General features: G+C 38.6%; 4 protein-coding genes and 1 non-coding gene across 7 annotated transcripts; 2 read left to right on the top strand and 3 right to left on the bottom strand.

Annotated features, from left to right (window-relative positions):
* Positions 1-947: 947 nt before the first annotated feature.
* LOC114762617 (phospholipase A1-Igamma1, chloroplastic) lies at positions 948-3,415 on the bottom strand. Its single transcript, XM_028952130.1, is given in 3 exon segments — positions 948-1,406; positions 2,071-2,970; positions 2,972-3,415. Coding segments are annotated over 3 exon segments (1,569 nt in total). The 5' UTR covers positions 3,394-3,415; the 3' UTR covers positions 948-1,159.
* Positions 3,416-6,505: 3,090 nt separating this feature from the next.
* LOC114762616 (F-box/LRR-repeat protein 17-like) lies at positions 6,506-10,706 on the top strand. Its single transcript, XM_028952129.1, has 11 exons — positions 6,506-7,144; positions 7,637-7,738; positions 8,101-8,245; positions 8,316-8,500; positions 8,817-8,921; positions 9,099-9,196; positions 9,311-9,528; positions 9,615-9,681; positions 9,813-9,898; positions 10,127-10,225; positions 10,407-10,706. The coding sequence occupies exons 1-11, from the start codon at positions 6,540-6,542 to the stop codon at positions 10,470-10,472; spliced, it is 1,776 nt and encodes a 591-aa protein (XP_028807962.1). The 5' UTR covers positions 6,506-6,539; the 3' UTR covers positions 10,473-10,706.
* A 711-nt stretch (positions 10,707-11,417) lies between these two features.
* Positions 11,418-11,489, bottom strand: TRNAD-GUC (transfer RNA aspartic acid (anticodon GUC)). The gene has a single exon. It is a non-coding gene; the product is annotated as a tRNA-Asp (tRNA).
* A 105-nt stretch (positions 11,490-11,594) lies between these two features.
* LOC114762618 (putative uridine kinase C227.14) lies at positions 11,595-16,327 on the top strand. Of its 3 annotated transcripts, none has more exons than XM_028952131.1 (12): positions 11,595-11,676; positions 12,111-12,244; positions 12,349-12,401; positions 12,633-12,710; positions 13,104-13,296; positions 13,596-13,626; positions 13,698-13,756; positions 13,953-14,026; positions 14,867-14,953; positions 15,567-15,628; positions 15,737-15,765; positions 15,851-16,327. In XM_028952131.1, exons 1-12 carry the CDS (start codon positions 11,619-11,621, stop codon positions 15,935-15,937), a joined length of 945 nt encoding a protein of 314 aa, XP_028807964.1. In that variant the 5' UTR covers positions 11,595-11,618; the 3' UTR covers positions 15,938-16,327. The 3 variants fall into 3 exon arrangements, with proteins under 3 accessions (XP_028807964.1, XP_028807965.1, XP_028807966.1); XM_028952133.1 differs by having other exon boundaries at positions 11,636-11,683; XM_028952132.1 differs by lacking the exons at positions 15,737-15,765; positions 15,851-16,327 and having other exon boundaries at positions 14,867-14,969.
* Positions 16,328-19,401: 3,074 nt separating this feature from the next.
* LOC114762625 (auxin-induced protein AUX28) lies at positions 19,402-22,066 on the bottom strand. The gene is made up of 5 exons (XM_028952141.1): positions 21,691-22,066; positions 20,598-20,821; positions 20,338-20,473; positions 19,900-19,961; positions 19,402-19,766 (listed from the first exon to the last, which is right to left on the bottom strand). Exons 1-5 carry the CDS (start codon positions 21,945-21,947, stop codon positions 19,729-19,731), a joined length of 717 nt encoding a protein of 238 aa, XP_028807974.1. The 5' UTR covers positions 21,948-22,066; the 3' UTR covers positions 19,402-19,728.
* Positions 22,067-26,675: the final 4,609 nt, after the last annotated feature.

Here is a 26,675-nt window from a genome sequence, read left to right as displayed (position 1 = left end):
AAGCCAAATGTTCTTGAACGAGTTAATCTGTCTGTAGGCTTGTTGGCTTGTTTAGCTGGCAGTTTGGCGTGGCGAGTGTTCTAAGCTTCGAATCCCATATTTTAAGCAGGAAAATCTTTCTACTGCCCGTTCAAGATTCGAGTTGATTCCCCTTATCTGGAATGAAAGCTGCAAATCACCATAACATGATTTGGTTCTTGCAGGATCAGTGGACAGGAATATCATCAACGAACCTCGATATATTACCAAGGATATCGACATAACTTATATTAATGACATGATCAAATAGGCAGGAATAAGATTTGCTTCAGATCCTGGCTAATGTGATGCCAGCGCTAAAACGTGAATGCTAAAACACTGTCCCTCGTCAGCCACGTGATCATAGCTGTCCGGATTTACAAGTCATTAGTGTTAAAGTTTCATGGCACTTCGGTTCCCGAACCAAAGAGGTGCCCTGTTAACGAGTAACAAGTTAACAACGCAGCATGGGCATGTTCACCATCCGCTATGACTGTATCTCGTGTAAAAACCAACAAGCCTGATAAACAAAACTCTTAACAGGTCATTAATACATCCAGCGCGTTAATGCATCATCAACAATGATTTTGTATATATGATTCACCCGGGTTGGATTTTAAAAAAGAAAAGGTACTGATGATTGAAGAATGTGTGCTTGAGTTTATAACTATGTAATGCGTACGACATACAATTCTTTCAGATTTTGGGGTAAAATGTGAAAAAGGCCGGGGCTAAAGTTGCTGGTGGACTGATGAAACGATGATCATTTAACACGTCAGGAGAGGTGTAACATCCGATGGAGAACTCTTACTGGACCTGTCATCTTAATAATTCATGCATCTAACGCGTGGTCTTTTAAAAAAAGATATCCCTGAAGGCGTTAAGCATGTAAAGAAATTTATATGCAATATATAATCCTGCAGTGGTCATTTTTAAATAGGAACCACCGATGTGTATTGATTGAGACATCAGATAAGTTCAACAACCATTAAACAAAAATCAAAACGTGATCCAGGAGCTAGTGGCATTATTATATTCCTTGGTAGGTTTATACTCTGTACAATGTTGACTGAGGCAGACACTTGTTTGAAAATTACATGCAGAGGGTAAAGTGTACATGCGCGGGGGTTGATGCCAGTGTTCAAACATCAGAGGAAGCAAGGCCTAATTGGGAGAGATGATGATGAATATCGTGAGGATGATCGTCAAGTTTAGGGCGTTCAGGCTGCATCCACCGTCCGTCCCTGTTCTTGATCATGCCCTTGTTCTCGTCTTGCCTCCAGCTTGGCGGCACCAAGTAATGATCTTTCAAGAAGTCGCATGCCTTGTTCACCAGTGCAGGGTCCCTCCCGCTCGCTAGCACAAATCTCCGCCCTCTTCCGTGGTATCTGCGCCCATCACCCATCATCGTCATTCATAGTAAACAATAATTTACAACTACACGTCGTCTCTGCTGGCCAATACATGCACCATACTCTCTATTCGCCACCCATCCTTTAATCAACTACCCACCTATTTTTTAATTTCAAGTTTCGCTTCATAAATTGACACCCCCAATCACTATTCTTCAAAACGCAACTTGCTTTTTTATTTGTTTATTCATTTTAATCCTTATGCATCTCTAGAAATCCGATCGTTGTCTTAATCCGAGACTCCGACTTTTGACCTTTGGTTAAAGGAGGCATCTCATAATCCCGACGGCACGACGGCCGGGAAACGGGATATTAATGTACTATACTTGGCTCCGTTTCTGTCCTCAGCGATAACGACAACATTTGTTGGACAGAGAGACCTCGAAACTGGATTTCATCGTAATCTCGATCTCGACTAGTCTTCCACATTTTGATCGGTATTTTATCCTCCTCTAGCTTGGTCTTCAACATCGGAATGAACACCAAAAGAATTACTACATATTTACTTAGGAACGAGTTAATTTAAACGAATCGAATTCTAAAATGGGTGGATGAATGGTGTCTATGTATATAAGCACGCAAGAAAATTAGAGCTTGATGGAAAGATGCAAGGATAGTATATAGTTGAACAAATACTAACCCGTCAAGCAAATGCAAGAGAGCCTCTAAGTTATGGGCACAAACAGGATCGTTGGTGGGCTTCAGAAACGGCGAGTTGTGGTGGTCCAACCGGAACTCCACCCCGACATGTGAATAGCTCCACGGCAAAGCCTCGGCCAACTTCATCACCATCGACGGCACCTGCTCGTTGAACAGAAACCCAGGTGACTTGGGCACAATATCGTGCTCATTGAACACCCTCAGAACCTTCACTCCCAGCCACTCCAACCTCTCCCTGAACCTCACGTTCCCCACTCTCGGACCCGAAAATGAAAACACCGAAACCGGCACTGCTCTGCTATCCTTCTTCACGTTCAACCCCGTCTCGACTATGTCGTAAGCGCTCAATATAGCCAACGCGCTCCCCAGGCTGTGCCCCGTGATCGTTATGCTCAGTTCCTCGTCTCTGTACATTTCCAGCAACCGCTTTACCTCCGTCAAGATCTGCTCCCTCGCCGAGTATTTACAGAACCGGCACGCACCGTCCTTCGAGGTGTAAAGATCCACGAAACCAGATTCGACTTTCACGGATTGGTCCGGGCAGGGGATTTTGTTGCCGGAGATGGGTTTGAGGAAATCCATCAAGTCCGCGATCCATTCCAACCGGGTCACTGTTCCTCTCCACGCAATTGTTATGTCTCTGCGACCAAGTCGTTTGGTGGTCTGGTCGTCAGAGACGGCGACGTATCCTGCCCAGTTGGCGTTGTTGCTCCACATTCTAGGGTTTAGGGACTTCTTGAAGAAGTTGGGGAGGTCGATGTGAGCGGTGGCGTAGAGGTAGCGCGTGACGTCGTAGCCGAGTTGAGTCATACCCAAGGACTCGAAGAACGTGCGACGGGTGAATCGGCAGCTTCCGCAGCACTTGGAAAAGGGTCGTAATCAAAGCGTCGTAGCAGGCTTGAGCCATTTCGCCGTAGCGAATCAGTTCTGAGCGGAGAAGTGTATCCATGGGGTCAAGAAGCCCAACCCAGTCGTCTTCGCCGTGGATGTCGCGCCAAACATCAGCTAATCCTGCTTCGGTCGATTCTTCGAGATGCACCTCGTCAACTTCTTGTAGTCCTTCGTCTCCGTCAACTCGTACTCGTTCCCTCTCGAGCTCTGCGATCATCGATGACAGGGACGAGTTGGATTCGGACAAGACCTGGCATGTAGTATATTTTCTTGTAGTCAATTCTTTGGCTATAGATAGAGACTTACTATGGGCGCGGGACAACGGTGCTGGGGATTTGTTGTAGGATTGGAAGTCAGCCTGGACTTGGAGCCTGGACAAGGGAATGACAGCGCTAGAGATCGAAGCGGCCATTGGAGATATTGAGGCAAAGCTTCAATAAAGTCGGGAAGGAGGTGTGCTGCTGGAGGAGCAAATATATATATATATATATATATATGAGACTGCTGAAAGAAGAGCACATCGATGAAAATTTTGCTCTGCACACAGTTCACGTGGGTTATTTTGTAATCAGATAATCTCGATATGGTATCCATGTACTAAAATATGACAGCTATAACAGTATAAACTATTTGCACGGAGCGACAGTCTAGTAAAAACAATGATGCCTAATCAGTCTCAAGAAGGTTCCATAAGGCGGATACGTGGTCGCCGGCCGTCATAATCTTTTGAAGCGCATATATATATATATATGAACAGGAGCCACAGTTAATTTTATTTGGACTTAGCGTATAGACTATTAAACACACGTGTCATCGACGTTCGAGGAGCACATGGATCTCTCCTGTCCTTTGCTAGCAAGCTCTAGGAAAGCACAGTCTTCCATATCATACCCAACCCAAGAAACCGAGGAACTTCGCATGACAACCTGTCACTGTGAGAAATGAAGTAATATGACCACTCACGCAGAGCCGATCTCCATATAACCATATAATCAGCAATTTAAATATTTCAATTTAACACCTACTATAGATGCTTTGCGCGCGCGCATACATATCGACGGACTTGCATGCATCCAGTTAAAACTGGCTTTTTAAGTTTTGTATGCCTTAAGGACCACTGGTATATTAACAGGCGTGCTGAAATGTGGTCTACCTACAATTCGACATAAATATCGTGATGCCAATCATTAATTAGTCGGTCTTCATTAAGAACATATAAGGGTCCAGCGTCAGTTATTCGTTGCTACATAGTGATAATTCTCACCACTGCGAGGGGCATTTCTAGCAATAACAACGATTCCCGCCGGAATTGGCTACGCCACGACTGCCGTGTTATCTTGGTCAAGTCCTAATTTCTTCGAGCAAGTATAAAGTTTTGCGTTCATTTAGGCGTTAATGATAAGCTATACGAGTAAAAATCTAAAATTGGCCATGGTTACCCTAGGAAGGATGATATAAATCGCTTAGCTAATAATGTTCGCACAGCACGAGCAATACTAGCTGCAGTTAATAGAATTGCTGCTTGAGTTCAGAAGGACGGTGTAATATTTGTTTAGCATCATTAAGGATGCTTAGATTAGATATATTTGTAGTAATTACAGATTTAGTGCATAATCTGTGCATTACACGTGAGTCACCCAAGCTCGAGCCATTTATTTATTATAAATTACAACACAAATAGTTATCTAATGCTCCATCCGTTCCTTATTATAAGAGACAAATAACTAAATTACGTTGATAAAAAAAACAGTTAAATTTAGTTGAGAACAATTAATATGTCAAAAGTATAATATTTTTTTTCCAACAATGCCCCTATTTAAGGAGAGAGAGTGTGAGAAAGAACAATTAAATTATTAAAAGAAAGAGAAGTGGGAGGGAGGGAGAGTATGAGTTAGAGACAGAATAAATAGAGGTAAAATAGGAAATCAATACAAAAAAATAGAGACAACTTTTAAGTGTCTCTTATATATTGAAACATGCCATAAGCATCAAATGTCTCTTATAATAAAGAACAGAGGGAATATCTATTCAATGCTACGAAATGGGCAAAAGGGTCAAAGGCTCTGGATGTGGCAATAAATTGGAGTGAGGGGAGGGTAAGGCGGAAGGGAATTGTAAGATTCTTGTTGACAGCGTTCTGGATAATAGGAGGCGTGGATGTGCGCGTATAGCGGAGGAGGACATTGGACGTAAATATATGTCTGTCTAATACTCATCTATCTCCTGTGTGAAGGCAAAGGAGGACCAGCCTGCGACCTGGGTTGCGGTCAATCCCTCGAGGAGGATGTGCAATGAACGCGGCTGAAGGAAGGCAGGGCAAAGATAAGGAAGTGGCTATAGAGGGGAGCTCCAGGTAAATAAGGGAAGGCACTGGTTTAATGAAGGCTGGCAAGTAATTGTCCTGAATCTATACTCCTTTCCTAGTCTTTGTTTAGTCTTTGTTTACTCTGTGCTTGGTGGTCTGCGTTGTACTATTGTGGTCCTAAATATAAGACTTGTTTAACTAATTTGATTAAATTAAATAAGTTAGATAAGTTAGTTGATTATAAAAAATATGACATGTTTTTCCTAAAATACCATAATCATCTTTCTTAATATATTCCCTCCTTCACTTACTTGATTATAGGTTTCATATTTATGATCAAAATTAACTTAACAATTAGATCCTATATTAAGAATCACGGAAGTATTATTTTTCTAAGAGGACAATTGCAACATCACTCTTTCTCTCCCTATGGAGGAGGAGACGCGTATATACCATTACGAGTAGAACTTGCAACCTCTCGTCTCATGGAGCAGCATGTGTCCTTGAGTTAACATTAAGAGTCCATTGGCTCCTAAATTTGTTTGACCGCGAGGCATGTGTTAGACAGCAACGATGAGTTTTTTCCCAAGGGCATTCTTTTTTGTTTTGACTATTGGAATATGTCTGTTATTTGGTTTATGAGATTGATAAAATTAGAGTTTAAATTTAACTCTCTTCTGATTTTGGGCCTCAAATTTAAAACCAAGAGTTTTTGTTTCTGAAATTTGAAGCTGATAGTCCTAGTTTTGTTTTTTAAAATATGATTTCATTTTGATTCTAGTCATTATTTTAGGGCTAAAAATACTAATTCAAAAATTAAGAATATTTAGACGAACTAAAATGAAGATAAATTTTAAAAATTACCACCGATTTTGAAAATCTATTTTCTAGTGCTAAAACCACTGACTGCAAAATTAAAAAACCATGAGATTTCTAAAAAGTGACATCAGGGTTAAAATTAACTTAGCTTGGCCTTAGAAAAAGCGATCCTTGCCAAGTGCCAACTGCCATCAGGAAATTTTGAGTCATGTCTATTCATTATTCTTTAAAAGTCCAAAGATGGGAAGTTAAGTGTTCCACACGCAATTACGTCAGGGCAGGCAGATGTACATGTAAAATACTTAAATGTAACGGAAGCAAACCAGAAAAAGTTGAACAGAGGGGAGCCACCAAAATGGCGCGAACTCTCCCGCGCTGTTTATTATTTCACTCCCAGCACCCTGCCCATCCTTCCCCGCCAGAACACTCCCGCTATGCAACAACACCAGCCCAATTTCGCCACCGCAGGCTCCGTCGCTCCCGCCGGCGCTTCCGGCACCAGCTCCGATCACAAGCGCGGCAAAAAGCGGGGAAGCTATAACTGTGGTCGCTGTGGTCTGCCTAAGAAGGGCCATAACTGTCACGTTAACAGTCCCATTCCTCCGTCTGCTGCGACCCCTATCGATTCTTCTGTATCCACCTTTTCTGCCGTTTCCGAGTCTCCAACCCGTCAGCCGCCGCTCCGACAGCCTTATTCGTATCTCCGTCGGGCATTGTCATTCGATGATGCCGAAAACCAAACCGGCGGATTCGATCCGCTGGAACCCGACCATCTAGACGCTGGATATCCAGATTCTTTTAACGTGGATTCGTGCGGGTGGCCAGTGAACATTCTATGGGACGTGCTGCGGAGACTGCCGCCGACGGGGCTTTTGTCGGCCGCGAATGTGTGTAAAGGATGGAATGATACGGCAAGAAGGGTGTGGAGGGCGGCGGAGGAGCTGAGGCTTAGGGTTCCGGTCAAAGCTCAGCTCGGGTTTGTTGCATCGATTTTGCAGAAGTGTACAAGTCTTGCGAGGCTCTCTCTTAGAATGGAAAGGTGTGGAGTTTGTCTGATTCGCCGGTTCTTCAGATCAGCAGTTCTTCGTTGCCGACTCTGTTTTATTTAACTAAATTAACGAAGTTAAACTTCATAATCTAAGACATTGAAACTTCGCTGGGGAATTAGTGATCAGATGTTGCAGGATGCAAAACATAAAAGGCGGCATGAAAGATCGAAAACAAGAGTTCGATGTTTAATCTATCAACGAAAAATGATAAAAATCCTAAATTATTTTTATTTACAAGCAACGCTGGCAAGATACCAGGATGAGCTATTAGTAACGGAGGGGGAATCAGGATTTAAAATGAGACTGAGACTGCCAGACAGTTTCCTAACCAAGATCCATAATTAGTGTATTTACTTGGAACTGTACTAAAACTTACTGCTTTTTTGACAATGCTGCTTGCTGCACGGAATTTTTTCAAGAAAATGTTAAATTTATATCCACTTTGATTTTGTAGATCTAACACATTTTCCTTGATACTGCAGTAACGTTGATTCAACGATGCTGGCTTGCATTGCATTCTCGTGTCCCAATCTGGAATTTATGGAGATCTCAACATCTAATGCGGCAATCAATCGTATCAATGGGTATTATTCATGATTTTATCCTTTGTTTTCGAGCTATGTTCTAGATTTATATGGAAAACGAGCTTCCTAATTTGTGAGCGTCGTGCTATGTGTTTGTGTAATATATGTTTCCTTCCAGTGTAGATATATCATAATGTCGTGTTTCAGTGTTTTGCCTTCGGGATTCTTTATGTCAAAGATGAATGGACAACTCAATGACTCGTGTGTTTGTGTTTTTGCCTTCGCTTCCAACTGTTTTTTTTTTTTTTTTGCGCTTTGGGCCATTCTATTTCAGTTTACGATGTTTGTGTCATGCAAGATCAACTAAATTAAATGCTTCGTTTATCTGGGCACATGGTTTATTTATAATTTGGAAAGTGCAGGGAAGAATTAGGTCGATTTGTTGCTGATAAACAAAGCTTAAAAATCCTGAAAGTGGAAGGCTGTTCTAATCTTGGGGGTTTTGTACTCTGTTCGTCAAGTCTTACTACAGTCTGGCTATCGGATCTATTCTCGCTTTCTAAGATGGTGATTGCTTTCCCTTTCTTATTTAATTTTGTAGGGTGTGATCATTGTCTAATTGGTGCTTTTTCTCTAGGTATTTAACTGTCCCCAGTTAAGAGAGATTTCCTTGGAATTTTCCCGCAAAGAAACTGATAGCACTGATCTCACCACTGTGGTTGATGGTTTAGGAAGAAGTTGCCCGAAGTTGCAAAATATACATATAGCTTCAGCTCGGCTTTCTCATGCTGCCGTGCTTGCTCTTACGGCTGCTCAGTTGAGGTTCGTCAGAATCCTGGCACGGTGGCTGTTCTGTTCTGCAGTTATTGGCAAAAGCTATCTACATTTAGGTTCCTCATATACTAGTTTATGAAACGCAATGCTCTGAGTTTTGATACTCCATCACATGCCTGTTCTTTAGTGTAACAAATTACATTGGTTTTAGCTACATCTTGTAACGAGAAACTAAATTCCATATAACAAGCTTCTGCTTAAATGTCTTCAGATTTCATTTCTAGTAAGCCACATTTTAGACAGCTGTAACTTGCAAAATCCACTCAGGAAGCTTGATGAAGCTTGTTTCAATGTTTTGTGTTAGGGGTCTGCGAATGCTTTCACTTGTTCTTGGATCTGAAATAACCGATGCTTCTGTTGCTGCAATCACCTCCAACTATCCAGATCTAGAATTGCTTGACCTCAGCGGGTATGTTCCTGGAAAATGCAATCAAGTCGGAGACATAAAATATTTCATAGCAACTCGCGCAACAAATAAATTTGATAGGAAGTCCAATATAAACACCAGAAGTTCAAATAAACTACTTTTATTTACCTTTCTTTATCCTGCTTTAGAAATATGTTCAACTGCTCACTTCGGATACAGATCTAGCGTCAGTGACAGTGGCATTGGAATGATCTGCAATGTATTCCCAGAAACATTGTCAAGACTCCTACTTGCTCTCTGCCCAAATGTGACTTCAAGTAATCACCCTTTATATATATATATTATATATATATATAGATATATGTTCAAATGCTTCACGAGCTTGCACATTTGTACACTTTTCTACTTGCTAATCTCCTGTTACGTTTCAGGTGGCATACAATTTGCTACAGCTCAACTGCCGCATCTAGAACTTATGGACTGTGGCATGACCATATGTGATCCTAATTGTGAAAATCGCATGGCTGATAAAAACAACCGTGAATTACCGAAAGCATCTAGTATAAAGTTGCCGCTTGTGAACCAAAAGTTAATTATCAAACACAGCCGTTTGAAGAAACTCAGTTTATGGGGCTGTGCTGGCTTAGATGTGAGTTCCATTGTTCTGAAGTTCATTGCATGTCTGCGCTCCGGCTTCTAAATCCTAATCGTTTCCCCTCTCCAATTAATATACAGGCATTATATTTAAACTGCCCCCAACTGGATGATCTGAATCTAAATTCTTGTACAAATTTGCATCCAGGTAGTCATTTCATTTCCCTGTACCTTGGCTAGTTATCAGGGGAAATTGAAACCATTTTTTCTAGGAATTTAAAAATGCAATACGATTCTCTTGGGGTAAAATACGATTGATCGTTTTTTGTAACTTTTCAGATAGACTGTTGCTTCAATGCCCCAGTCTAGTAAATGTGCATGCATCAGGTTGTCGGGATATCTTAGTAGGGGCTATCCAAAGTCAGGTAACAGAGCTTATCTTCGGAATTTTCCTTCCGTTGTTACATCTTGCATTCTCAGACATCAATACAATAATTTTCCCCCCTCATGCTATTCAAGAAAGAGATTATCACTTGAGTTTTTTACAAGATTATATTTTATGTTTGAAATAAAATAAATGAGACTGTAATTCCTCAGTAAGTTGTAACAACAAACGTTCTCACCATCGTGTTGGTTTTGCAACATTTTGGCAGGTCTGCAACGCTTTTACTGCTATGGAAAGCCTATCACCTAGTAAACGACTACCTGATGGCTCCAAAAGGATCCAGGTTCCTTATTTTCACAGTAGCGAGGTAATGCTAAAAGTAATGTTGTGGTTCATGTTTCACTAAAACCTTTTCATTGGTTTCTGGAAGTTGATAGTGAACTTAGCAGACAGAAATCTCATCTCAATTTCATGCTGGGAATCTGAAACATCTCACACATACATAGAGCGAACTTTAAACCTAACATATGGTTTTATTCCTTTTGCAGTCGCCTGATGAGACAAAAAAGCGTAGGAGAATTGAGAGACGGCTTTGTAATGTGATTGTAGACTGATCTTTCCCTTGCCTTGATTATCCTGTATACGTGTAATATCTTGTCATCCAATCTCCAAATGCAGAATCCCCTAGGTGCCGAATAGGTTAATTCTCTTGTTTGGGTCAGAATTAATACCCTTGATTATCCTTGTTGCCGCTACCTGGTGTTCATGATCATCCTCGTGATCAGCAGTCAGTGTAGACAACTCTGAATGGCTCCTCAATATCTATTAGAATAAATTATTTTTTCGGACGTTGCTCTTCAATTAATGCTTCAGGTGATGCGATGCTAAAATGGAATTTGATTTCCTCAATTGTTTAGTTGATCCAATTGCTTCAGGTGTTGCTATTTATTGGTACAGATTATATTGCAGCGTAATGAATTGAAAAGGAAAATAGAATACCAGAAGTGTTTTTATTATTGAAAAATAATACTTGCATTCTTCTTCTTTTTTATATATATATAGAAAGACAATTTCATTCAAAATAAGTAAAAGATTACTTGAAAAAAAAGTAAAAAGAAATGAAAATTATTTGATTAAAAAATTATGGTTATAATGAATATTGCAGTGTTTTCCTTCTCTTCTTTTTCTATTATCAAACGAAATTCATGCTAGCTCGAATTATTATTTGCTAAACTGGTTCTAAATTAACAAATCAATTGCGATAATTTTTGCAACATCAGTTGTAATTCATCAAATAAATAGTGTCAAATGTTGAAAAATAAATTAAAAAAATAATTTATTGGAATTTCGTATTGGATTTTTATGATTCCAGGATATTTAACCTTTTGTCGTAGCCAGAAATTTCTACCATTGAAATTTGAACAGCGCGTTACAACTTTTATGCATGGCTAGCAGCATTCATGCAGCTTGCGTGCCCTTGTAATCCTTGCGGGTTCCTTCTCGGCTGGCTAAAAACAAAAGAGTCAAGGGGGAATGAATCGGACGCCGCAAAAACAAAGCGCCGTTGCCGGGGATCGAACCCGGGTCGCCCGCGTGACAGGCGGGAATACTCACCACTATACTACAACGACTTGTTGGTTGTAGGGGCCTCATGAAATTTTATTAGCTAAATCGACATCGATCACACCTCCTACCCGCCACCATTACACTGTCAGGCCTGGCAAAACGCACTGTCCTTCTTTCTCCGAGGTGGTTCGACAATGGAATTATCATTCTCTTCAATCACGCCAGGAAGAGGTCGGAGATGTCCTTTGGCAGGTCTGAGGTCTCTTTCTTTGTAAACCAACTGGATTTCATCTATTGTGGCTCGCATCATCTTTTTCAGATGAACATTCTAATACGTTAATTATATATGCCAATAAAACATTTTCTTAATGATCGATGCCCCCTTTACTGATCGCTTTTCTTTTCCGCTACCTTTGTTATATCAAATGTCAACTGCCGGTTGAATTCTAAATAGAATTGAACCAAACAACATAAATTAATACGGGCTTTGCCCTGCTAAACAGATGGTGTCTGGAAACGAGGTGATCTTTGGCTTCCGATGCTGACATAGGACCTCATAGCGTTTTATTTATGTAATTAAATTTTCAGATGTGCATTACCCTTTTCATTACGTACCTGCAGAATAGTGTAATTCAAAACTCACCATTTCTGCTGCATGCTGCCTGTATACTTCCTTCTATCTACAGGGCCTTTGCACCGAGGAAGAGTTAAGACGCCTCAGTGGAATCCTTGCTTACTGTCCATCGGACGACCTAAGAATTTTGTGCAACTATCATCTAGGCGATCTGGCTATTGGAAAAGGAAGGATGCGCACTTTAAGGTGAGTATTTCTTACTACGTCTAAGTTTTCCTTGGTGTGTTGACATCATAGTTGTGCTTATTTTGTCCCTTTATGATGTCACATGCTCCCTTTTACCATCTCAGGTTTTATGCGGTCAAATGGACGAAAGGGGAGTTGTTCATGTAGTAGAGGGCAGGTATACCATCTTTTATACTTAAATGATATTCCTTTCAGGACCACGAACCAGAGTTCTTGGCATGGATATGTTACAGACTTCTGAGGGAAGCAGTATTCTTAGCATTTTCTGTCGTACGTTCTTTTTCGGAAGCAAAGAATATTTATTATTCGCCCCTGCAGAAAAAAGTGTGCCTTAAATTCTGAGGTTTTTGTTGAGTTGATTCTGTTTCTTCTATCTGTTGTCTTACAGTTGTATTGATGAGATATATGATGCACTGGCTAAACGTCTTCTACCTACTGCAACAACGACATCAAACTCTAATTATAAGTAAGTTCTAGCTTAGGGAATCAAGATAAACTGTCTAAAATTAGCTAGTGACTACTGCCGTTGTTCAATAAATATGTGTTTCCCAAAACAAGTACAATCATAGTACCATAAAATGCGAGGGCTCCCAAGTGAGTCCTATGTTCGAAATTTGGTGGTTGGTACTGGGTGATAAGTGTTGGATCCAATTCATTTTGTCATTCTGCTGAAGTACTCTAGCTTTATTATCATTATATGTATAGGTAGCTCTATTATTTTAATCCTTTTCGGGGTTGGCTGGTAAAATAGTTGAAGCACTTTGTGAGATGTTATCTAGTCATATATTTTGTTGAGTGATTTTCTGGTGTAATCTATTGCTTTCAAGTTGATCATTGTTTTGATGATGATGCCACTTAGATATTTGGTTGCTCTGGCTGGTCCTCCTGGTGCCGGAAAAAGTACTCTAGCACATGAAGTAGTCAGTCGTATAAACAAATCATGGCCAGAGAAATCTACTTCATTAGATTCTCAGGTCAAGCCTTCTGATGTTGCAACAGTGGTTCCAATGGACGGTTTTCACCTTTATCGTTCTGAACTAGATGCAATGGAGGTTACCTTTCTTTACTGTGCTCTTTATTTTGGTTATCCTTTAGATTGTTCATTGCTAGTTCTTCCATTTTCCCAATGATGGGGAATCCAAGTGAATGCAGTTTTAATCTGTCACGAATTTCTCATTGATTTTTTCACCTTGAGATTGAATTAGTCCCGTCTATCTTAATTAGGCCTTTACTTTTATGTATCTCAATATAATTGAGTGCATGTTATATGCATATTCATGAGCCAGATTCCTAATTTATTGGTGATCATGTGGGCGATTGTAATTTTGATTGAATATTTTTTGTGCAATAGGACCCACAGGAAGCTCATGCCAGAAGGGGAGGTGAGATACCTCTTAATTGCTTACCAATTTTAGACATATTTTCAGCCATTGATATCTAATTGGTATATCAGCTCCTTGGACATTCAATCCTTCACGCTTGCTTGCATGTCTCAAGAGTTTAAGGAGTCAGGTAGGGGTGCTTAAATTTGTAATTTACTGGTATTTTCTTCCAGGCTTAGAAACTCCATAATTGATTACTTTATCCTCTTGAAAGTTATAAGGATTATGTTCTAGGTTCTGTCATTATGTAAGCAGCTGGCCATTGATGTTGATAGAGATAATATCTGCTTTGCATCATATGACATTTTGGTAAACAAAGTTTTCAGGGATCAGTGTATGCGCCATCATTTGACCATGGTATTGGGGACCCTGTGGAAGATGATATTTTTGTGAACCTGCAGTAAGCATATTAACTTTAAAGACATTACTTTATCTGCAGTTTAGTAAGGCACTTTGGTAGAGCTCTTAGATTGGAATCAATGTAAACCATCAGAGTATACATTGGATGCATTTTGGATGAAAACAAGTTCTTGATTGGATTGTTTGGTGTGTGTGTGTGTGTGTGTGTGTATTCTGTGAGGAAATACTTCATGGAAGAATTTGCTTCTAGGAGAGGGAACCTTTTGTTTTTTGTCAAAAGAAATGAAATAAGGGAGAACTACAATAAGGTTTCAAGAAAAGAAAATAATTATTAGTCCCAATGACAAATAAGCAGTTGTCATTTCTTACACTAGAATTTGTCACTGCAGGCTGCTCTAGTTGTCACAGGGGGTTTTTAGTAATTATGTTCTTTTCTTGGGGCTTCATAGCAATTCTCCCATGAAATAAAACCTTGCTAAAGCGTGTCAATGATTAATTTGGCCGAGACTTCACTTTGAACCAATGAGATTCATCCTCAAAATGGAGCCTGGATAACAAACTCCATCTCAAAATGTTATTCATAAGGCTATAGTAATAGTGACAAGGTATGTTTAGATTCAGGGGCTAACAGGAAACCAAGGTTAACCATAATGGAAAATTACACACTCAAGTATTTCTTGTTCGGTTCATGTTTGTTGACTATGACAAAGCAAGCCCATGGCAGATACTGATTTAATTATTTAATCTATGATTGGAAATATTAATATTGTAAAGTGAATCTAATAAATCTTAAGCACTTATATTCTTAGTTTTCGCAATTGAGCCAACTTATTTATTGATTTATTAATATGTAATTCTTGAGCACATTTCTTTTATGTAGGCATAAAGTGGTTATTGTAGAGGGCAACTACTTGCTTTTGGAAGATGGCATATGGAAGGAGTTATCATCTTTGTTTGACGAGAAGTGGTAATTTCTAGTTTTAGTGAGTCTGAACCTTTTTTTTTTTTTTTTTGTAGCTTTCTTTCAGCCTTGGGAATTGAGAGGAGATAAATCAAGGCTAAAGACCCGCATCCAATAATCATGATTAATTGTTCAGTAACCTTTAACGATGGGAATAAAATTAACTTAATTGGGATGAAATTATCACTATAATAATACATCCTTATGTTTTCTATATCACATAGAAGCTCTCTAATTTTCTTAATGTTGACTTATTGAGATTCTACTGAGGAAAAAAAAGAGAAAAGAAAAAGAAGAGGAAAAGAAAATGTGCAGAACACCATGAAGGCGAAAAACCATCAGGGTGCTTAGGCGTCCTCCTGACCTTCACAAAAATATGTGCTTGAAAGTCAGAATTTTTTCGCAGTATATTTAGGACCAGAAAAGTCATATTGGACTGTTATTAGATGTACACGGTTTGGAGCGTGTATCCACACCTCGCATATATTTAGGAAAAGGGTAATTTGAATAGACCATGAAGGAGACGACCTGATGTAAGTCTGGGGCAGTTGCTTTTGCTGTTTCAGAATTTCTTACTTTTACCAATGCCTAACTTGTTCTGTCTTTCTGTTTTTGAAAGGTTTATTGATGTAGACATCGACAAAGCCATGCACCGAGTTTTAAAGAGACATATATCAACTGGTACCCGCTTTTTCATAAATATTCAATTAATTATTAAATTCCGTTGTGAACAGAATGCATTTTATAGTTACACGATCCTTTTCTCTTCGATTTCCCTATCTTTAATAGGCAAGCCCCCGGACGTTGCTGAATATCGAGTAAGCTTCGCACTTACAGCTTAAGAATATCTCTGGTAATTCTCGTGCGCGCTTGAGAGATGACCGTCTTGGTTTTATGATGCAGATAGAGTACAATGACCGGCCCAATGCAGAGCTTGTTATGAAGTCCAAAAATAATGCTGATCTTGTAATCAAGTCAATTGATTTCTGATTAATCACCTTGCTGCGTATTTCTGGAAACTGGAAAATTGAGGAAGGGAATTTATTTATTTACTTATTTCATTTTGGTGTAAACAGAAGGAAAGTATTAGGGGGTCATGATGAAAGAATAATCCCTGGGATAATGTATTTTTGAAGGATTTTTGGGTGTGTCTTCAACCCAATTGCCTGGTTGAATTGCCCAAAAAAACGGGAGATCTGGACTTCGACAACACAACGCATCAAATAACACGAAGAAGGAGAAGAGCTTAACATTTGCATGCAAATTTTGTCCTCTATTTCTCCGGTTACTTTCGGAAGGTTTGAAGCCCTTCATCCACTCCATTTCTCTCTACGACATAGTAATTACTCATCACATATCAGATTATATATTCCCAGGTTATGCGGTTGCCTTATTCCTCTTAATTAATTATTACTTCCCGTCATAATTATAAGACTTCTTTTATAATCTACAAATACAGTCTTATAATTAGGATCGGAGGTAGTAAAAAACAACTGCTCACATATGAGGATGATGTAATGTCACATTTTAAAAGCGTGACTTATATCATTCTGTAATGCTCAATTTTAGCTGGTTAACAATAACAAAACAGGCATTAAACCCCTTAATTGGTGCGAAATTTATTTACGTTGTAGTTACATGAGAAAGTCTGAACTCTATTTAAATTCTGCTTCACCTTTGTCATTCGAGTGAAATTCGCCTTTGTAGTTACATATTTTTATTTATGTTATACTGAAAAGATTGAAACTTTAGTTACAAATTCAAATCCTCCTCCGTCGTCATATTCTTACTGCGGTAATTAATATTAATAATATTTTATCATATATGGATGCCAAGCAAATCCCCCTGTATAGGAGTTTTTAAATGGAACTTTTACTTATATGTGCACGTGACCAAATAAGCACTTGAACAACCACAGCCTCGAAAGAAAACTCTCATTTCTCTGTGTGTCCGGACAACACGCTCATCCCCAGTAAAAGATATAACACTGGCCAGCCAGAAAGAAGAAAACGACGAAGGAGGCTTTCTTATGGGAACAAAATTGCGATCAACTTGTTAGGCTGTGTTTGGATCTCCGTCTGCAATGGCAAACATGCCTACGAAAGTGTAGAACGCAGGTTGATAGCTTATTTGAAGTAGTCTAGTTGTTTGGTACAGCGTTTTTCTAAGTTGACTTTTTGTTTCATCACACGCTGCAAATGAAGCTATATTTTGCTCCGTCAGATGTAAAAGTCCATTACCAATGTGAAGAGAAAAGGATAATAGTGATGAAAAGACAAAAGGCTACCTTGTATTATTGGGGGAAAAAAAATAAAATCATTAAAAAAAACCCAATAACTTAATTATTTACAAAAGTATCCTAAGGAAAAAAGAAAGAACTAATAAAATTTAATGATGACAGTACACTATAAACCCAATTCATATGTATTATTACTAATTTTTAATTGAGTTCTAAAAATCTGTAAAATCAAATAAAATAAAATAATATTCAATGGCTATATGTACAAAAATTATGTTAAATATATCCAATTAAGTATTTTTTTTACTATTTATAATTTTTCTTATAATATGTTAACTCTTTATTTGTATACCTTTAATTTTAATATTTTTCTTAAATTCATTAGATTATATATATTATATATATAAAATAAGACTCATACTTTTTAATTATTTTATATCTAAACTTACTTTTCAATTATTCATCCAAATAAGTTTTAATTTATCAAACCAACTTTTTATAAATACCAATCCAAACATAAATCAAATTATACTAAGTGACCTTTACTCCAACTCATGTTTATAAAGGTTAAATAGAATAAAAGTCAGTTTTGTCACCGTTAATCCAAATACACCCTTAGTTTTATACTAATTAATGTTAACATAGTTTTCTGCGTCTAGATAGTCATCAATTTCTTCACAATGAGAACTCAACGTATTTTGTCGGTAATATTCAGAACCAAGATCTGAGCGCATTAGTCGAAGTGGCGAATCCACCATGGCCTTCGACCTCTTCAGCTGCGACTCCAAATCTCATGATTCGATTTATTTTCTATCTTTTGTTTAGTGGCGAACCTCTGAAGCTCAATCGCATAACAATGGCCACCAATTTCTTGCGTGTGACTTTCTGTCAATACACAAAATAACAACAGACAGCGAATTATTCATATCAAGTTTCTATAAACAGCTTGCCAACTTGTGATGGGATCGACCAACCTTCCTCAATTGGAGATGCCACCATCGTGGCCCCGCTATTATTATTTTGACCTTTTTTTTTTAAATATTGTTGTAACTTATTTTCAACAATATATATATATATATTTTTGTTTGGTTCAATATTCTTATGGGATCTATTTGCTATTATAAAGCTTTTTTAGAAGCATCGAAGCATATAGTTCTGAAACATTTGTGACTCTTTCGATGTCAACTGAGTTTTTCAACTGTCTTGCAAAAATATATCCATCATATCGCAATCCTGTTATTATAAATTTTTATATCATTGTATTTTACATTGTTTATTTCCGTCATAATATGCAATCCATGTCAAATTTAATTTTAACATTATTATAAAACGCGGCATCATTTGGTTTTATTTTCAAGATTTATTTTTATAAATATCGTAAAAAGCTATTTTCACAAAGGTTCTACCTTTTTTGGGGTTAACCAATAATACGCTGTGTGTACTAATCAGCAGTTTTCTCACAGCATTTACAATATAGTTAGAGGGAAAAACTCGCGTTTTATTATATTTAAGATATATTGTTTCCTAATTAAATTATAATAGGTTAATTCTTACGCATAACTACTCTGCCACTCACTTTTGTTATCAATAACTTTAACTTTTCAAATCCAAAATTCACTTATTTTATTTTAATTCAAAAAAACCTTTAGTATATATAAGTTTAACTATATATCTACTTTTTTTATATATAATTTATTTTGACAAAGTTTCGTATGAGTTCCATTCGGCCCCTTACGACAAAATAAAAATCGTTATTAATTAGAAACATATTTTAATTTCAAAATTTTTTCGATGGTTTGTTTAAATGATTACGTATATAAATATACTCGCGGCAAAAGGGCGCGAATTCCATCTTCTGCGCTTCAATCAAAATCGCCAAATGGGAAACGTCCCAGGAATTATAATATTTCTGGGTACGAATAGAGTGTGGTTCACACATACATCTTGAGCAGAAAATATATTAAGAGGCTTAATTGGTTGCTTTGATTAATTTTCACTGCAAAATAAGTATTAAACAAAAGTTTGACCTGAATATTCTAGAATTGAAACCAACTAGCAATAATATCCTTAACGTATTAAATGACTGAGATGGGCATGCTTATAAATGCACCATGATCAATCACATGATCTTGTTCCCCCATTCAACATGCTGAGGGAACATTTCCAGTACCACACACTATGAATATTACGCAATAATCCCACAAGGAATCCCATCAAAATAAAACACACCAACGTTATATATTTATATATATTTATAGCTACAGCAGACGACAAGCACACTGTTAAACCTTATTATTAAGCAAGCACTCACAAGTCATACCAGACAGGCAGATATATAAGAAAGACAAGTCTCACGCAACATACTTAAGAACCATTATTGTTTGTGTTTCATGATTAATACTTGGTGGGTATCTCACTGCTCAACATGTTTCCAAATATCACATTATAACAAACCATAATTATACAGAAATTAACTACGTACAATCCAAACACCTTCATCTGTCTGCCTGCTGCAGCTTTTGCCTTAGTTTGCACGCCTAATCTAGCCTCGGTTCTTGCATTTCTCCATTGCTCTTGGTGCTGAAATAGTTCAATTCAACCCAAACAAAGTTATTATTATGCATGGAAGGAGTAATAATTAGAAATGAAACCACCGTGATTAATCTATATATATATAGGCTAGTTGAACCTTTCCGAAAGAAAATTCACTTACCAAGCCCAATAGCTTCTTTTCCCTTCATAATACGCAAGCGCTTGCAGGATTCAACGAACATCCTGCAGGTTGATTTTAAGACAATCCATGTTATAAGTCTGTACGTAGGGCATCGCCATAACAATTAATTGTGAAGAAGTAATTGTAGAATTTAAGCGTATATGATCATGTGAGAGGGGGTACTGCGTGATTAGTAATAGATGGAAAAGAGTAAATACAATGATGGGTTTTGGGTTGTAGCTAAAAAGGCTAATCAGGAACATATATCGTTTTCTAAGAGCACATATAGTTGTCTGAATAAAAAGCGTGATTGAAAAAGACTGGTGAAAAAATAATGGAGGATATTATTGAGAAATTCTTTATGGTAAAGCCTTTGCTTTGGTAGTGAGAAAGAGCAGAGAAATTAGTTAAGAGACGAGAGGAAGAAAATGAACATACTCCCAAGGGACATCACCGACAAGCATCCAGTCGCCATCCTTGTCCTCATAGGTCGGGACATAGTCGGAGCTGTTCAACAGATCCATCAGCTTACTCTCATTCATGAAATCCTTCAGTCCTTGGGATCCACAATTCCCTTCAATTCATTAATCATCAACACCACCACTTTTGTTAATCATTACTATATATACAGTTGACCATTATGTATTAATTTCTGGATAATAATCATAACTGAATAAGCTAGCTAACTAATTAATTACCTATGGTGAAGGAACTGAACATGTTGCCTAAGGCATCAGAGAGGTCTTGATAGCTCTTGTACATCTTGAGGTCCACTTTGCGAAGATATGGAGCTCCGTCCATGCTCACTTTCACAAAGCTTCCATTAGGGCTGCTTTTCTGATCACTCTCTTCTCCGTTCTTCTTTTGGGCCAGCATGTTCTTCCGGAACGATCTCACGGGTGGCCACCCCACCACTTGAGCCCTTTCAATTCATTTGTTTTTATTGGTCAACTCTCCATCTTAACAAAATGCTCAAGCTACCATATATTTATATCCGTGGGACTCATATGTTCATATATTATTAACATCTTCCTTCATATGTTTTTGTTATCTCATCTCACCCAACGCAGTTTCACCTTCTAAGATATTAAGAAAAGACCCATCTCAATTAACTAATATATACTGTGCTCGAAAGTAGCAGATAAAGAATTAATCAAAGATTATGACCAGCTAAAGAGAAGTTCATTACCTATGTCTAGCTCGCAAAACTAAATGCCGCCGCCGGAATGAGTATGAAACCCCCCCGTAGGCAGAAGAAATCATGTACTTCTACCGTTTTCGCATTGTACGGTACTGGAATATAGTTGAAGCTAGTGGTTTTGATTAGGATTTTCGGGACGACAAAGATAGAGATAAAAAATACCATTCCAGTTTCATTTAATTCAATCTCTACAAAAGTAGAGTATAGTCTATATGTATCCACCTGATCTCTCTCTCCTTAATAATTAATGAGTCATTATTTCCCATTTTCCTCCAGTTACTAGTTCTTATCCATCTTATTCCATAATCTAGTGATAACTCCCCGCCCCCACCCTCCCTCCTCCCGGCGCAACACCCACACAAATGCTCAACAGTTTGCCCTAACCATGCCATAACTAATTACCGAACTAAATTCTACATTTATATGCTATATGTTACGATTATATGTATACATAACAGATAAGTTAAGAACAAGAAAATTAAACAAGGCCGCGACATATATAAATCAGACGACTCTCTCTCTCTCTCTCTACCCCCTCTCTGCGGGCGACGATATGTATGTAGGAGAGAAAGGAGTTGATAAAAACATACTTGGCAGGAGGCTTGGCGGGATCGGCAGGAAGAAGGGTCTTCTCCTTGGATTTGTCAGTGGAATGATCAGCTTCTTTGGAAGCAGAGAGATTCAGCATCAAATCCACAGTGCCATTATTCTCAGTCTCAGAAAATCCTCTCTTCCTCGCAGCTTCTCCTCCTTCAGCACCAGAGCCTCCGTTTCCAGGCAGTCCAAGCCTCAGTTCCGTTTCCTCAAACCCCATCTTCTCCTGCTGCTTGAGCCCGATAACTTCCATGGCACCTGATCTTATCACTTTACCACACTTTCTCTCTCTATACCTCTCACTCTCTCTCTAAGCATTCAGTGTTTTGTTGCTATGTGATGCGATAATAATAGCCTTGTGTGGGGAGGGCAGAGTGGGTACTGTAACTATGCTATAGGGGGGAAGGAGTGAAAGCAAGGTTTGATTGAGCATTAATACAAGGACAGATGGGGTGCCCCTTGTCTGTCTTTTTTTTAAAAATTACTTAATTCTTTTTTTTATTTGGGGGTAAGGAATAGCTTTGTGACACGTGGTGGAATGTGTGAGCTGGACTTTTCCAAGCTTGCTGGGATAGCTGACGGCACCTGATGTTATCTTCCTATGATTGTTCAGTGGAAGAAGTAGTCCTAAGTGGACGCCCCATGTTAGCTGCTTGTATATAATTATTACCCTCTCTCCTTTCGCTGTTTCTTTTTTAATTTTTTATTACTCCTACGTAGGGTTTCATCAATTCACACCCTCAAAGAAATGTTTTCACCATTCTCCGCTATCATTCCAAATCGCATATTGTTCCCTTTCCCATCTTCAAATTCATATACATAGACGACATATCCTTTATTTTATCCGTGCTGCGTGCACGATATATTATAATGAAAAAGCACAATTTTCTAAGAGGAAATGAGGATTTTGTGTATCTTTATTTTGATGATGATGAGCTGGTATATGATTTCTATAATGCAAAGTGTAAAATTTCCAGGAGATTTAGGTTTTCCAAGACGATGATTTGTACAATTATTATTAGCGACTAACCATTTTTGGTGTAGTGCGTGTGGATGGTGCACTGTAACTCGAAAATGATTGAGAAGGTCAATTATTGGTCTTGGATCAATGACACGCCTGGGATCAATAATATTTCTAAACTCAAGGACTTCACTTCCCAAGTGGACTCGTGCACGGTTACTCTTTAAAGGAAAAAAAGAAGGTCACTTCGAATTCCTTGAATTGATCGCTCCAACACATACTTTCTATGCACTGCATTCACCTATCTGTAATAATCTTCGGCTTTTCAAAAGAGGGGGAAAAATTACTTGAAGGAAATGCTATATAGAGTCTAAGAATTTGAATTTTTCATTCTCGATTCCCACCCCAAATAATAATAATAGTGATGATCACAGATGCTCTAGCTAGCTGGTGCATTAAAAAATTCCCTATCTTTTGGCTGCATAATTTGTTTTGGTACATATATACATAAAAGCGTTATTAATCAACGGGACGTGTGATTACACAAGTTTTGCTGTAGCATTAAATGCCACTTAACCATATTCAGAATTTAAGATTAACAGCCTTAATTGAATAGGGCTGGCTTATAATTGCTCAAATTGTCAATCACGGTCATGTATAACGCATCATATAGTGCTGAAAGTGACGGTTCTTAATCTGTGATGACAAGAGGATTTTTGTTCTGTATTTCTCTTTTTTCGATAAACAAGAGAATATCTGATGGTCCCTATATAATAGTCGACTATAGGTCTAAATAAATGGACAGGAGTATTTGTCAAACTTAATGTGTTACTTCCTTCTGAAATGAGGACATGTCGCCCTTTAAGAACCATGCAATTCGGATTCATGTTCTGTGGCATAAAAACGAACTCATCAACACAAAGGTTATTATTAAGACGATCCAGTTCTATGAGCACATATGCTTCTTTTGTTTTAGAGGGAAGGCTTGAGTTTAATCCTTGTATGAAAAATAGAATGGGATCGATCGATATATCAGAGACTAGCTAGGAGGGAAAAAGTGTCCTCTCACTTTGGTCACTGGATCTGGCCAGTAAAAAGTAGTTAAAGGGTTAGGTTTGCTATAGACGTAGGAATAAAATGAAAGTGCTTTTGTAGACAAGCTGAAAGATCATGTTGGGATGTGCCCTTATACTATGTGCTAAGTAAAAGCAGGTTAGCCAACAGGATATTGTGGGGAGAAAAGTAGATATGAAGAGGTGCAATTATTTGACAGGCACATTCAACTGTTCCTAGTTATAGGGTGTGAGATCAAGATTAATCTTGTGGCATTGATTCATGCGATGTTGCTCGAGAATCGTACGCACACATGTTGGCCATGTTCGCCCCCCATATATATATCTCTCTGTCATGTATGTTTATGTGACATCAATAAAAATGAAGGATGAATTAAGGAGGGGAAAATATAAAAAGAGGAAGTGGGGCCCAAGTGTAAGAGAGGGGCATGTGGTAAGATTCATTGGTAGAGGGGAAGAGGAAGAGACGCATGTGAGTTTGTTGGGGGAATGCAACCCCAAGTGTCAAACCCTATCCCATGTGCGCCGCTTAAGGGCACCCCACTCACCCCAACCATTTCCCTTCTTTTGCATCCTCCTCCCCGAAATTACCCCATATCTCTATCTCTTTCATCCCCAACCTTTCGCTATTTTGCTTCAGATTCCTCTTCATTATTATATCTAATAATACACTTGTCATGCCACGCCACAGTGAGTACGTACGTACGTTTTTGGAGCGAATGGTTTTTGACTCTCTCGGGGGCAAATTAAAGGAAGAAAACTTAGATATATCAATCAAGGGGAGAAGAGAGAGAGAGAGAGAGAGAGAGAGATGATCAGACATGGTACTGTGTGTGTGTGTGTGTGTGTAATGGTGAGAGTGATTAGACCAATAATGATTCGTTTGCCATTTATTCTGATTGAAATATAATTGATCAATGATATACTGATCGGAGATCTATCTATTTTATTGAGTGAGCGAATGGGCGGTGGTTAATTAACGAGGAAGGTCTATATATTAAATTAAAATGAATATGGTATATAGAGGTCAAAGGGTGAGAGGACCTACGTTTGTAGCAGCAGAAAAACCCCCCACACAGAATTTGATCTCAAGTCTGAGCACATTAGAAGGATTATTGGGGCATATTGTATATAGCTAGGGACCTAGCTACACCTTTTTCTGATCATAAAGCGTTAAAACCTATTATTATTGCTTCTTCTTTTTTTCTTTCCTGGATCTTGGTGCATGTATATATAGATCACACACACCACATACATGCGATCAGATTCTCTTGTGAGGTCAATGACAAAATGCAAATTCGATTCTGTAGTTACCACAAGTGTACACACAGAAATAAAGGTTCCCTGGCTTCACCATATCCTCGAAATTCCATTGGCACCAACGCGCGGATCCATGGGTTTTATTAATTTGTCAATGTTTCGCATTCACTTCTTGTCAGCTCTGCACATGCACGCCACTGGTTCAGGCACTAGACAGGGGCCAATTTTGCCATGAAAATATTTAGTGTCCCTCATAATTTCACATGCATTAATTTGGTACATTTGGTAACACACAGAATATATATATCCGCCATGTCAACTATCGTCTCCAATGACCATCTGGGACTGAGGCTTTTACACCAAAGTAAAAGTAAAATTCTTTTTGCTGACATGACTTCTCTCTGACATGTTCTTTTTCTGAAGTAAACGGAATGGGAACAAAATTTGCTGATAGCTTGATCTTAAGAGCGAAGTGAAATAAAAGGTGGGATAGTGAGGAAAAGAGGCTCAGCTGAAGCATGGGGCATAAATTGCGCAGATCCATCATAAATCTCTCAGAACCGCCCATAAACGGAAGTATTGCTCGTCAGAATAAGAAAATGGGGGACCGCTTGTGTGTGTGTGTGTGTGTGTGTCTTGCTGCAACAAACTTTCAAGAAAACATGGGCTTAGGTCTCTGCTTCGTTCTTCCTTCTTTAATTTGTCAATGTAATGGTACGGATAAAATGGTCAACTTCGACGTCCAACTATGTGGAGGATTATGCCACCTCTTGGTATTGTCGTTGTTTTGACACCCTCACTAACCCATGTAACCAGGCGTATGGTCAAAGTTAACATTGAGCAAAGAAAGTTCTACGTTGACTTAACCATATATGTTACCCTCGTGCACCTAAGTGACCTAATACTTGTCTTGAGCATTGCTACGTCAAGATCACATCCTTCTAATAAATTAATTTTATGATCTTTTCCCGTTAAAAGATATAGATGAATCCACAAGAAGAAAAAAAACAAAATAACACGATAAATTTTCAAAGCAAAGAGGGCACTTGAACTTAATTTGCAGCAGGTCATCCTATTGACCGTTCTGGTTCAGCAATTTTCTTTCTCTCTCTCCTTTTTTTTGGGGGGGGGGTGGGGAGGTGGGGAAGGTGAGCTCATCAATTTAATCAGGACGTACGTTTGATATTGTAAATGAGTGGAGCCTGACCAAAACCAGTCTTATTGGCTTAAATAGTTGAGCTCCGATCAAAACCCAATGGGATTAGACGTCCTTGTTTAACTGTGTTGGGGCTGTACTATTCATGATATATACACGTTCATAAAAGTGCATTGATGGGAATTCATAAATGGTAAGCATACGGAGAGATGGCAAAAAACAGTCATTAATCAGAATTCAGAATTGAGGGAACAAGCAAGCAAGGAGGACGTGGGAGTGGGGACTCCCTCTTTTGTCCTACGTATAACTTCTGGGCCTTCATTCCCTACCTCCTTTATCGTCTTTAAACCCCCGAATTCTATCACCCACGTGTGGCTTAAGGCCCACATCTGACCCTTCAACATTAATCACATCCCACGTGTGTACCTCTCGTGGATCAGTTCTCCCACCATATATGCCTCTCGTCGACTAATTAATCACCTTTTTCTCCATATTTATTACGCATAAATCCAAAGTTGTGTTCCTTATGGT

The sequence above is a fragment of the Neltuma alba genome, unplaced genomic scaffold, assembly GCF_004799145.2.
Source record: "Neltuma alba isolate B1F8T4 unplaced genomic scaffold, ASM479914v2 tig00011238_pilon, whole genome shotgun sequence".
NCBI lineage: Eukaryota > Viridiplantae > Streptophyta > Magnoliopsida > Fabales > Fabaceae > Neltuma > Neltuma alba.
The sequence above is the reverse complement of the archived record's forward strand: the minus strand, read 5'-3'. Positions and strand labels throughout refer to the sequence as shown.